We start from the raw sequence: 12,928 nt of genomic DNA, 5'->3' as shown, positions 1-12,928 counted from the left end.
GATCTCAATGCCAATTTCTTTCGTCGGTGCATTCACAAAACTAAAATACAAATTCTAACAAGATGGGAAAGGCAAGGAGGTGACTCATACATTGTTTTGGCTCTTGTTGAGTGTTCCGTAGGCGTACTCCGTGTCGCTCTCGTCAGTGGTGAATCCCTGGGCGTTCTTTCCGTACCGCTGTGCCTGGCGCACAATCTTCAGGCGCTGACGCGCCTCCTCCAGTTCCTTCTCCTTGCGCAGAACGGCGGACCGGGCGTTGATCTCCTGCGCCATGCCATCGACCATCGATGTGTTGATCTTCAGCGAGTGCTCCTCCTCGGCCTCCAAGCCCTGCTGGGCGGCATGCACCAGGTTGTCGGTGGACTTGATCACCGCATTGCCGGCGGCCTGCAGACGACGTCCGGCCTCCGAGTTGGGATTCGATTTCACCTTGCAGGCAATCAGCAGTTGGGCCGTGGAGGCGGCCACCTGCTTAGCAGTGGAGATGAGCATCTCCTCGGTGCCCACGCCGCGAACCAAGTTCTGGGCGGCTTCCACCAGGCTGTGAGTGGCGGCGGCCACCAGGCGAGCGGCCGAGATGAGACCCTCGGACCATTGGCCATCATCGGAACTGGTCAGCGGGCGGCGAGCCACCTTGCCCGTGTCGATGAGCTCCCGCTGAGCAGCGTTGGCAGCTCGCACCAAAGCAGCGGAAGCTGCCATGATTCCCTTGGCGGCCTCCAGGATCATTTCGTCAAACTTCATGTTCTCATCGAGTTCGATCTGTGTGACGGAAAAAGCAGAGATGAAATTTCATTAGATAATGAATTAAAAGCTTGTAAAACAGACAAAATAGAACAATCACCAGGCAGTTTTAGTTGTGATCACGGGTAGCTGAGTGTTTTAGTAGATTGGCGAGGGTCACAGTAATAATATGTTTGATTCCTGGGTGAACTTTTGAATGTAACAACCAAGAATATCAAACATATCTCACTGGAACCATCAATTAGTTCGTTTTGAGGGACTAGTTAGGATAAATCAAGCACCACTTAAAGATTAGGATGAGTTTCAGTTGTATAACTATAGTTAGGTAACATTCACCACTTAAATAGAGTAAGGGAAATAAACAAAAAGCCAGACTCACCTTAACATCAGCTTGGCGACGAGGACGCAGTGAGGCCAACTTCTTGGCTGCCGCATCGATGGAGGCAGCGGCGCCCAGCAGTTCGTTTTCAGCGATAACCGTTGGATCTTCGGGATCAATCCAATCGGAACCCTTCAGCAGCCTGGCCATGGCCACCAAATCGGTGACACACTTGGCAACGCGACGCGACAAATGCATGCGATCGTCGGCACTGCAGTTGTGCAGGATGCCACTGAGCAGGTCGCGGTAGGATTCACCCACAGCTGTTCCCGCCTCCAGAGTGCGTGCGCGCAGCTCCTCCGTTTCGGCACAGTTCCAGGCCACTGAACGGCAAACAATCAGCATGTCCGAGATGGCACGGCGTCCCAGATTGGCGGCCGAGACAATATCAGCCTGCAGATTGGAGGTTCCGGCAGCGACGGCCTTGGCAGTGGCCGCCGTCACGTTCATGGTCACTCGGATGAGATCTTCGGGTCCAACTTGGGTGTTTCCCACTGGTGGAGGAGTGTGCATGGCCTGGAAAATAAAAGCAACGAATTAATAACTTAATTCAGAGGTAATCTCACATGTTTTTAAGGGTTTTTGGGAACCATCAACTTACCCGAATCTCTTGGGAGATGGCTTCTACGGTGGCCTCCATGGCGCGAGTTCCGCGCGTGTGCTCATCCTCCACAGCCTTCACAGTCTTCAACAGCGAGGACACATTCAGCACCATCACCTAATTGTTTTCAATTGTAAAGTGGCATTTTTTGGGGAGCAGAGCAGAAATGTTTATGATTAATGTTTGGTCAGAGAAGAAGTTTTTGAAGAGAGGAACTTATATATGTAAAGTATAGAATGTCTAGGACTACGAACTACTCTACAGCTAAACAGAATTGAATACTACAACATTCTAAACGGCTTTGGCACTCTTACAAATCAATATTAAACTAAAATAAAGTCAAATTATATTCCAATTGGTTTTTATTATACGCATAAGTAATAAGAATTAGTTTCATAAATGACTTGATAACATTGAAAAGAAATAAATGGGAACTTCTAGGCGCCAGGTAAGCGTTTTCGAATATTTTAGTGAACTTGAATTAAATTTTGTGCATTTAAAGAGGACTTGATTTTGAATGCTTTGCCCAGCACTTAAAAGTTCTCTTACAATCAGTTTGAATTGAGTTTCTCGAGTGGCGGAAAGAATCATGTTTCATTGTGCAATGGATTAATGCAAGTAGAATTTCGTCCCGGAATTTCAGTTGGCCATGATGTCGATGATGCTGCTGCTGCTGCTGGCGAAGATGAGGTGGCTGCCACTTCGCATTTCTGACTGTGGGTTAGTTTCTGAATGGCCATTGTGGGCAGCTGCTTGGCAAACATCTTGAAGCGTCTGCTTTTTTTTGTTTTTGGTTTGGTTTGTACATACATATGTGTATATGCGGATGAATGGAGATTTTGGTTTTGATATCGATTTGATAGCAGATTGTTTTCCACAGCGAGCGCAGCGCATGAAGAGAAGGAGGAGCGTGGAGCGTTTTGAATTCGATTTGCATTTTTGTACAGTTCATGAGTGGTTTTTGGTTTTTGTTTTCGTTTTTATTTATTTTTTTTTGTGGTTTGTTTGGTGTGTGTTTTTTTGTGTGTGGGAAAAAAAGAAGAGCAGATACGTCGAAGGCACAACGAATTAGCAAAACGAAAAAAATACATCAATTTATGGATTTTCCCATTTGGTTTCCTTTTTACAAACGTTGAAAGTGGAAAGTGGGTGGGTGGGGTGGTTGGTGGATTGTAAAGGAAGGGTGGGTGTTTGGATGGGTGGGTAGGTGGGTGTTTTGGGGTGCCTCGGTGGTTCAGAGAGAGAGAGCGCAGCAAGCAGAGCCGGAAGGGATGGTACGGGCATGACCACGAGATGTTAGAGCTGGACAAGAAGGGTAGTTGGATGATAGCCAGGCCAGCCGGGCGGGAAATCCCTATTGTTTGCTGCCGATGCCGCCAGGGAAATGATGCAAGTAGTGGGCTTTTCGTGGGTGCGTTCGGTTAAACATTGATAACATTAATAACATTAAAGAAACGACAACACAGAGCAGAGCAGCTGAAGCTTTTAGGGGAGCAGGATGCGAGGGTGCCGCATATCAATTGTTTTGCACTTAAAGAACTCAAACAGCAGCAGCAGCAGAGATTTTATTTTTTGGGTTATTCCAAATATACACAGATACATTTATGTGGTGGGTTTTTTTCTTTTTGATTTTGGGGAGCGGGCGTGTGGATTTCCTCTTTTTAAATGTATGGGTAAATGAGTGCCAAAGCCATTTGATGTTTATATATGTTGAATTTTCAATATGCCACAAACAACATTTATGTATGCGCGTTACATATTTTGCATGGAAAAGAATACATTATTTAAAGAATTAAAGATGAAACACAGCCTATAAACACTGTAGAAATTATTCGATGTATATTTAAGCTTTTGAATATCAGTCTTCTTTGTTCGAAAGTCCATTGGTCTTCTTTTCAAGTCATAAATAAAATTCAGGAGCAAACCATAACCACGTTGAGTCAGTTACAATTTGGTGAGTGAGGATAAGAAAAACTAAAGCACTATAATTCACTTAACTGCATTAGAGAGAATTCTTTAATTTATAAAATAAGTTCAGATAAGATCATATCAGTTAAGTTAATTATAGTGCTTATACTAAAAGCCACAACAACGAAAGCTTTTTAGCAAGAGATTAAAAAAACTACGTAAGAATAGAGAAAGAGAGTGAGAGAGAAAGGCAGGGGAAAGTAGATGGACATGTGCAGCTTACCCTAGCGCTCTCCTTGAGATCCTGCATGGAGGGATCATTGAAGGACTTTCCGGAAGCCAACTTAGTGCAGTTGATCAAATCACCCAAGGCGGAGGCCACATCCTTGACGGCATTGATGACCATGACCTGGGAATCGGGTTGCGAAGATCCCAGGGAACAAGCTCCCCTCTTAACAGCCTCAGCCAGTTGAGCTAAATTAGGAGAGAAGTTAGTTAATTACTTAAAATTAATGACAAGATCATCACTCACTTATGGTTGAGACAGCATTCTGAGCAGCGTTGGCCAGCTGATCCTGGGTTCCAGCAGCTCCGGTCACCAACACCTTGGTGTCCTCCACCAAAGCCTTTGCCGTCTGGAGGATGTGCTCGCGATGATCGGCGAAGCTGCCATCTCCATCCGAATGGAGAGTGCCCGCCGTGGCGAACATAATGGTGGTGTCCAGGTCTCCAATGATGCCCGATACCGTGTGTGCGGCATTGATGCACGCCTGAGTGCCTCGGGATCCTGCCTGCAAAGCGGCCAGAACCTGAGCCACCTTTTCGGACACCTCGCGAGCATTGCGAGCAATGTCCCTCTGGGCACCCACATCGTTTGGTCGTGCTCCTCCCGCCGAAGACTGGATCATGGAGCTAACAGAGCGACCCAAATCAATAACGGTGGTGCGAATGCGCATGGCTACATCCGGTGAAGAAGTGGTGGTACTGGCTCCCACGGAGTCCTGGGTCAACTGCTGGTAATGTTGGGTCATATCCACAGCGAGCTGAGGCAAGGCTGCTGGTTCCACGCTGCTCTTGGCATTCATCTCGTTGGCCAGGCTGGCGATCTCCTTGGCCCGCGCCACCATGCGCGTCTGGTAGTCCACGAAGGTGTCCGAGTACGAGGCATTCAACAGGGACTGCCTCTTGTCGGTCAGCCGGGTGATGGAACGGTTCACCTGCTCCATCAATCCAGTCACGATGCCCGTCTCCGCATTGATCTTCTCCACGGTTTGCTGCAGCTCCTGGATGGCCTCCCTGGTGCCATCGATGGCCTCATCCAGTCGGGGATGGGCATGAGTTGCCCGTGGGTTGCCAGCCGAGTCCTTGGCCGACTGCACCAAAGTGATGGCACTCTCCACCACCGAACGGGTCTGCTGGATCAGCGACATCTGCTGCTGGCTGTGCACGATGTGGGTGCAGGCACCGATCGCTCCATTCACCATGGGCACCACGTAACGCGAGATCTCGCCCACGGCGTGGCCCAGTTGCTCGGCATTGTTCTTGCCGGCCACCCGAATGGGCTCCAGTTTGTCCACCAGTTCGGAGGCGGAGTTCATTGTTTGGCCGCTGAATCCGTGCAAGTTGTTATCCCGACGCTGGCTGAGACCCTGGGCATTGACGGCCAGCGCACAGCTGTCCAGTTCCCGGGTGCAGGTGCCCAAGGTGTGCAGCACCTGCTCGCACTGTGCCTGTCCAGGCGCCTTGTCGCGAATGTTGTCCACCAACCGCTTGACGGACTCCGAAACTGGGGTGGAGTGCATCGAGAGTTGCTGCCACACGGGTGGGTTGTCCGGGGAGAGGGCCAGTGATTTGGCTGCCTTTACCATCTCGACAACTCCATCGATTACACCGCGACCGGCTTGGATGACTGGCTCCTGGGCCTTCCTGCCCTCCGCCGATATCTTGGCGGGCACGGAACTGAACTCCGGACTGGAGGCGTACTGGCGCACTGCCTTAACAGCCTCCAGAAGAGGATCCACCAGACGCTCGCGACTTCCACTGGCCGGCTGCTCCTCAATGGCCTTGATGGCCTGCACCAAATCCGAAGTGGCCGTGGCCACCTGCTTGGCCAGCACAATGAACTCGTTCTTGGCCACCGGGTTCGAGGTGTTCATCGAGGCTTGACGGCAAATCGAGCAGAGGTAACTGGTGTGCTTGGCAATCACCGTGAGGGCAGAGATCATCTGCGGCTTGGTGGACTGCTGGCTGCTCACTATGTCGCAATGCTGCCGGATGCCTTGGTAGGCCCAAGTCAACTGGGCCTGATCAATGATTCCCGGTCTGCCCGCAACACTCGATGGATGCGAGACTCCAATTAAATAGGCCGCTTGCGAAGAGCTCTCGATCAATCCTTGGATGGAGTCATTCACGTTGTTCACCGACTGACTGAACTCCACGTGCTGCGACTGCTTGGCGTTGTTGATCATCTCGGAGATGGCATAGCCCAGGTTCCTCGACTTTCCAGTGGCCTGCTCCACGCAATCAAAGTATCCCAGCTCGTTGATGGGCTCGTGGGGATAGTCGAGCATCAGACGCAAGGCCTCAATGTTGCGCATGGCATTGTCGCATTCCTTCTGTCCAGGAGCGGATTGGATGCTGGCATCCACCAACTGATTGATGCTCTCGGTGACACTGCGAGCGGCGGCATGCAGAAGGTTCTTGGCGTTCGGCTGGCCGGGATCAGCGGCAATGGACTTGGCCGTCGAGAGGAGGGAGCACGACTGAGTGGATACATTGCGCAGGGATTCGATCATCTGGGAGCGCACCTCCTCCTCCTGCGTCTGGCCGGCCATCTCCATGCTGACGGACAGCAGATCCCGGTAGTTGGCCGCAAAGTTCTGGCTGCTCTCGGCCAACAAAGCTGGCGAGGCATACGAACCCACGATCTGGCCACCAGAACTGCTCAACTGCTCCGCCACCTGCTTGAGTTCCGATTGCAGAGTGGCATATGGACGTGACGAAGGTGGGAAGTCGCTCATCATTAGGATTTCACTCAGATCGCTGACATTCCTCAAGGCAATGTGCACTTCTCGCTGGCCGGGAATGCAATCCACGGTGGCCGAGAGCGCTCCGGTCACCTCTCGTCCAGCTTGGGTCAAAGCCTCCGGGTTGGAAGCTCCTTGCAGCGTGCGCTGCGCCTGCTCGATGAGTCGCGCCGAGCTGGTGACCACATTATCCGCACAGTCGATGATCGCCGGATTCTGAGTGGTGGCCGCCACTCCATGGACGCTCCTGGTGAAGTCTCCCAGTGCCAGGGCAGTGTCCCGGCCAGCAGCTCCAGCATAGCTGCGCTGGTTGTGCAGCACAGAGGAGAGCAGCTGGCTCAAGGCGATGCCCACATTCTTGGCGGACTTCCTCAGCTCATCGGCCGTGTTCTCCACCGTTTGTCCTGGCAGCGGACGCAACTGGTTGGCGAGAGCCGCCTGGCGTGTATCGTCCAACACGTCGTGCAGTTTGCGCACCTCCTCGAGGGCCGACTCCAACTCCTGACCACCGCAGGCATCGCGAGCACGCTGGGCCACCGAGTGCAGCTCCGAGACACTCTGTCCCAAGTGGAGAGCACTCTTCGACAGTTGAGTGGCCGAAGGGATGTCGGTGACTGTGGGCTGCAGGGCTCTCGAGGATTTCGACACCTGCAGAGCCGGCTCGATGAACTGTTCCGCTGCCTCGATGAGATTGAACTGGGCATTGGGATCGTCGGGTTGGGCACGGGTCGTCTTCAGGGAGGTAACCAATCGGGGAATGGTGTCCGCCACTCGCTTGCAGTCCTGCAGCAGGGTTTCCTTGGTCTGATGATCCTGGCTGTGCTGCACTGCATTCTGTGCCGCCGAGATGCACTGGGTTGCTGCGGAGGCTGCCTGCTTGGAGCAGAACTCCAAGCGCTGAATGAGTCCGCGCTTCATCGCCGGTGTGTTGGCCGCCGTGGTGGTGATCTCCCGCAACTCCTCCGCTGCCTTTCGCAGAGCGTTCTGGTTGTCCGAATCGTGGGGATTCGAGGAGCAGAGGCGAGCCGCCTCCACCAGCTTGGCGGTGGCATCGGCCAGCTGCTTGGCGGCGGACAACAGATGACGCTTCATGTCCGCATCCTGCTGCTGGTCCGCTTCGCCCTTGATGCTCTGGATGAGCTGGGCAGTGGTCTGTCCCAGGGTGCGGGCATGGCGCACCATCTCCTGGGGATCGTGGGTGGACACCAGGATGTCGGTGCCAATGATCACGTTCTCGACGGGACTCAGCTCGGTGCTGGTGCGGTTGGCGTGCTCCCTGGTGCTCAGCTTCACGTGCTCCAACATGTCGGTGAGGCTCTTGGACACATCTCGTGCGGCTGCCAGCAGATCGGCCTTCAGCTTGGGATCGTTGCTGGCCTCGTTGCACACTTCGCACAGGGAGTTCACAGCCCTTGCCACATTCCTGGCCGCCGCTTCCAGTTGTTCCCGGCAGGCGGCGTTGTGCAGAGTGGGTGCCACCACCTTGGCGCAGGCCACCAACTGACTGGTGGCCAAAGCACACTGACTGGCAGCTCCAATCACCCGATTCCTCGCCTGTTCATCCTCACAGCTGGCGGCAATGTTCTTGGCACGCAGCACCAAGGCGGCAGTGGTATTGGCAACCGCCTTGGCCAAAGCGAGGAGCATGTCGTGCAGGTCGCGGTTCTCGGGCACCTCCTCCTCGGCAATTGTGCTCAGCACGTGGGTGGTGGCTTCGCCCACTCGACTGGCCGCATTGATCAGATGCTGGGGCGGCTCCTTGCTCTCCGGCTCGGCTGCCTTGAGGAGATCACTGAAGGCGTTGCACAGATTGCGGGCAGCCTCCAGCAGTTGGTCACCGTTCGAATCGTTCTCCATCAAGGCGGCGATCAGACGCACCTCCTTGGTCACCTCGGGAATCGTTTGGGCAATCTGGGAGACCGAAGCCGAAATGGCCTCCGTATCCACTTCATCCGGGTGAGAGGCGGTGATGATCTGGGCCGTGGCCGCGCTCATGGTGGCCACATGACTGCTCACAGCCTGCTTGGAGGTGTCCAAAGTGTTCTCGCGCCACTCGATGGAACGCAGATCGCTGCCAAGTTCTTGAATGGGTGCCTGTTCATGAAAATTTATGTTTGTAATTAACTTATCTTCTGGGAAATTAACTATTAATTTTACCTTAGTGCGCAGCTCCTCGTCAGCGCGAATCAAGACATCCTGGCCAGCGGATATGTAACCCAGCAGCGCCCGCTGTGGTTCCGTCAGATTCACAGAACTAATGCGAACTTCCTTAGTCTAAACGAACACATCAAATAAATAAGTTAATGGTTGCTTTTGGGGAAAATCTCTCCAGCAGAATGCATACTTTGTAAAACATTGGTTGACCACTGGCTTTATTTAGAGATTGCAGCATGTGAGGAGAGAGGGATTAGAGAAATGCTTTATGTTAGTTTGCTTCAGATGAGGTTTTGAGGTTTTTGTTTTCGATTATGGTTCGGATTCAGCTATGTTAGTGTTACGAGTTAGTGCAGTGGCAACTTAAGCAAAAAGCGCGTGAAAAAATGATTAACTGAGTGGAGATGAGTGGAGTTAGTGGGGAATGCTCGGTGGCTCTGGTTCAGGTCAACTCACCGATGGCGGCTGGTGGGCATGGTTCACCTGGCCGACGAAGGCACCATACTGCACGGTCTGCACTTCGTTCTGCATAAAGGAGCGCTCGCCTATGTGTTTCAATTCGTTCACGGAATTCAAAGAGGGGTTGGTAAAAAGTACAAATTATAATTTAGCATATACAAAATAAGCAATCGAAAATAATCAAGCAAATAGCTAACATATTCTGTCGATGGTGTTTATATAAAAATAATATTTAAAATGTATTTCACTAAACCTTGTGGTTTTATTTTTTCAGGTTTGCGTTCGAATAACAAATAAGTTGTTAATCAACTCCTGCATTTTAAACATTTCAAGTACATTTATTTATAAGTTTATTTTTTATTTTTAAATTATAAACCACCGACATATACACACAATATTTAGCGCAAGCAGAAGTGCTCATTTGATGTAAAAATCTTTAAAACTCACCGTCATAGGGGCGCATAATTCCCGGATGAGCCAAGCTCTCCACATTGAGTTGCTCACTGCGATTCGTTTCGTGTTGCAAGAAGGTGGCCCTAAAATTAAAAAAACAATTCATTAATAACCTGTTTCATTTTATAAACTCCTTTAACTTACTTGGAAGGTGCCACTGACTCCTCCACCATGGTGGAGCCCTCATCTCCCTCGATACCGAAATGATCCTTGGTCTGCTTCTTCTTGAGAATAATGTCGATGTAGCCAGCGATGAGCTGGACAATCTGCTCGGCCTCCGTCGTCTGCACCGAGTAGTATTGATTGGCATAGTCGCCAAAGTCCAGGGTGAAGGTGTTTGGCGAGGCGCCCCAACGCCGAACTGTGGTCAAGGGCCACGAGATGAGAATCTCCTTGGTGCGCTCGTCCAGACGCAGCACCGAATCCTTGGTCACGCCGAGCAGCCGGGGAACCAGCTTGTTCTTGCCATTCATCTTCTCCTTGACCAGGAAGAAGGTAACACCATAGGTGGGCAACTCCCGGGCGGTCTTGGTGTACAGAACTTTGGCGTCGATTTCGGAAAGATCCGTATGCCTTCGGTGCTCCGCAAAGATTTTCTTCTCGATTCCCTTTACGCGCACATATGACTGAGGCAGGAAGTCCTTCAAACTGGGGTAGAGAAACCATATAAATTAATACAAATAAATAGCATGTGTTTACATTCTTTTACTCACTCTAGAAATCCGGGCTTGTGCTTGGCCTCGTTGTGCGGTCCGAATTGAATGTGCACTTGGATGCCAGCGAACTCGCAAGCTTTGTCATGAGTAACAGGATGAGTGCCATCGAGAATGGCGTCCCTGGCTTGCACATACAGCAAATTCAATTGCACGGGGTCCCGCGAATCGATATTCTGGTCCGAGAAGAAAAAGCGACGGCGCAGCAAAACAGTTTCTGCCTCATCGATGCCCTGCTCCCTCAGAGTGCGACTCACATCCACCCAGTTCACTGTAAATAAAAAGACATTTAAATACCTCCAATATAAGGGATTTAAATAGTAACTTACTTTCATCATCCGTCTTTAGTTTTTTGCGCAAACTCTCCATTTTGGCATCACGATCCTTCTCCATAATCTTGCGCTTGAGGGTCAAAGTACCGAATTTGTTGTCCGGCAGATTCTCGTTCTGCGCCTCGTTGTCCTCGCGCACCAATCCGTATTCCTCGTGATTGGTGATGCCGATCTTCGTGCAGATGACCACCATGAGCTGCGACACCGGTTGGGAGTCGTCCACGAGGATGGTTTTCACAGCTCCATCCAGCATGCGAACGCGAAGGGTACGCAGCTTGCGGCGGTACTCCAAGGTGTCCTGGTTGTGCAGTATATAGTAGCCCAGGGTGCGTCCGGCTTCCAACCAAACGCCCTGCTGGTTCTGCTCGTCGGAAATGAACAGTCCATATTCGCTGGCTGCAATTAAGAGAAGGCTATTTTAGTTCAAACGAACTTTGATTAAACATTAAGTGGGTTTCACTTACGTTGTCCTTGCACTGCCTCGGCAAACTTATCGCGAATGACCTTGCAGGCATCGAAGACTGTGGTGTTGGGCTGGAACTGTATGGTCTTGGTCACTCGACCGCCTTCCAGCTGGATGCGCAGCGATAGCGTGGACATCCTGGCTTCGTCTTTGCCGCTTAACTTCAACTTCCTCTACTCCTTTTCCTTTATTCCTCTCTCCTCCGCCTCGTCGTCGTTTCCTTGGGTAAACTCCCAAGGATGTGGAAAATGCAAAAGGCACTGCAATGGAAGAGCATGAGGGTTAATAAACTACTTGAAGTGTTATTATAAAGAAAGATAACTTTGATATGCATTTAAAGGAGAGAACCTTGTAAAAAATAGTTCAAATTTAAAGAAACTTATCCTGTTATCCTGTTTTATGAAACATATACAAAAGTTACCCACTTTTTCGGAGGTAAACAACTTGGTAAGGCTCTAATTAAGTTCTGCTGCTCAGATAGTAATGGCTCCTTGGGAGGCCAATGTAGATTGCCAAAATGATGTAGTTACATCAGCTTTAACTAGTATTCAGGGTTAATAACCCATACTAGAATATGGTAATTTCCTAATACAATACACTTAAGAGGGCAAGCTGGGAAATAGAAACCAGAAAAGCCGAAACCAGAAACCCTGAGGAGCCGGGAGCCAGAAACCAAAACCAAAACCGAAACCACCCCCAGAGCGCAAGGATATCTTCCGCCGGATGAGCAGGGGCGGTGGCGATGGCAGCCACCACCCAAAAACGCAGACGACCGATAAAATTGCTGATGAAAATCTTTACCAGAAGCACACTTACACACACACAAGCCCACACAGTCACACAGACACAAACACACACACAAATAGGAGAGGGCAACACAGGACACTTGAGTTGCCAAATCAAAGCCTGAAAGCCCCGGCTCATTGTAGTTGCCTTGCGGGGTGGCGATGCAAGCCCACTCTGGCGACATCTCAAACTCTCTCTCCATCTCCATCTCCATCTCCATCTCCTTCTCCATCTCTAATTCTCTCCATCATTAGGCTTTGGATTTTAAGCTAAGTTTCCCTAATGCCTTTCTCCATCCCCCCCGAGAAAAACAGGCGTAATTGATTTTCTGTCGCCCGCTTTTTCGATCCTGCCAAAAGGACACACACAAAAAAAGACAAAAGCTGACTAAGTGTGTCAGAGTTCGGGTGGAAAAACGCTACCATTATTGTTTTCTCTACCATGCTAAAATCAATAATTTACACAAATGTTTTGTTTTTCTTTTTCGTTTTTTTTTTTTCTATAGAGAGAGAGCAAGAGGAAGCACTTGAAATTTCCGGTAGAAGACACACAAACACACACAGAGAAGCACGCACAAACTTTCACAATTACTTTTTGTAGGGGAACAAAAACAGGACGACGGTTCCATATGGCGGCTGTGGATGGCACCGATTGTCGGCATCCTGAGAATGGAGCAGGAGCACGTCCGCTCTCCACGAAATCTGGCACGACAGTGATGAAAAGGCTGACTCAACGCTGCGGCCGAAGCCTGCGGCAGAGGGATGCTGCTCCGTCGACGTCGGCGTCAGCATCCCTTTGGTGTCTGGGACATCCTTGTCTGCTGGTGGTGGCAAGGACTGGCTCAAGAGAAAGCCAGAAGAGAGAGAGAGAGAGAGAGCAACGCCTGCGCAGTGCTTTCTTTGGAGAGCAA

General features: G+C 50.7%; 1 protein-coding gene across 7 annotated transcripts in view; it reads right to left on the bottom strand.

Annotated features, from left to right (window-relative positions):
• Positions 1-12,928, bottom strand: part of LOC108088970 (talin-2) — a 30,116-nt gene that overhangs the window by 1,674 nt on the left and 15,514 nt on the right. For 3 of the 7 annotated variants that reach the window (XM_017186998.2, XM_017186999.2, XM_017187000.2), the window contains 12 exons: positions 11,234-11,492; positions 10,767-11,165; positions 10,438-10,708; positions 9,869-10,372; positions 9,719-9,807; positions 9,269-9,357; positions 8,816-8,932; positions 4,165-8,752; positions 3,916-4,106; positions 1,725-1,841; positions 1,124-1,639; positions 91-762 (listed from right to left, as the gene is read on the bottom strand). In XM_017186998.2, coding sequence (XP_017042487.1) covers positions 91-762; positions 1,124-1,639; positions 1,725-1,841; positions 3,916-4,106; positions 4,165-8,752; positions 8,816-8,932; positions 9,269-9,357; positions 9,719-9,807; positions 9,869-10,372; positions 10,438-10,708; positions 10,767-11,165; positions 11,234-11,369 — 7,689 coding nt within the window. In that variant the 5' untranslated portion in view covers positions 11,370-11,492. Of the gene's footprint in view, positions 1-90; positions 763-1,123; positions 1,640-1,724; positions 1,842-2,288; positions 2,499-3,915; positions 4,107-4,164; positions 8,753-8,815; positions 8,933-9,002; positions 9,029-9,268; positions 9,358-9,718; positions 9,808-9,868; positions 10,373-10,437; positions 10,709-10,766; positions 11,166-11,233; positions 11,493-12,928 lie in introns of those variants that run through there. The other 4 variants (XM_017187001.2, XM_017187003.2, XR_001771263.1 and 1 more) reach the window with 4 other exon arrangements.

This window comes from Drosophila ficusphila, unplaced genomic scaffold, assembly GCF_018152265.1.
Source record: "Drosophila ficusphila isolate 14025-0441.05 unplaced genomic scaffold, ASM1815226v1 contig_106, whole genome shotgun sequence".
Classification (NCBI taxonomy): domain Eukaryota; kingdom Metazoa; phylum Arthropoda; class Insecta; order Diptera; family Drosophilidae; genus Drosophila; species Drosophila ficusphila.
This window is presented reverse-complemented; position numbering and strand designations above follow the sequence as displayed.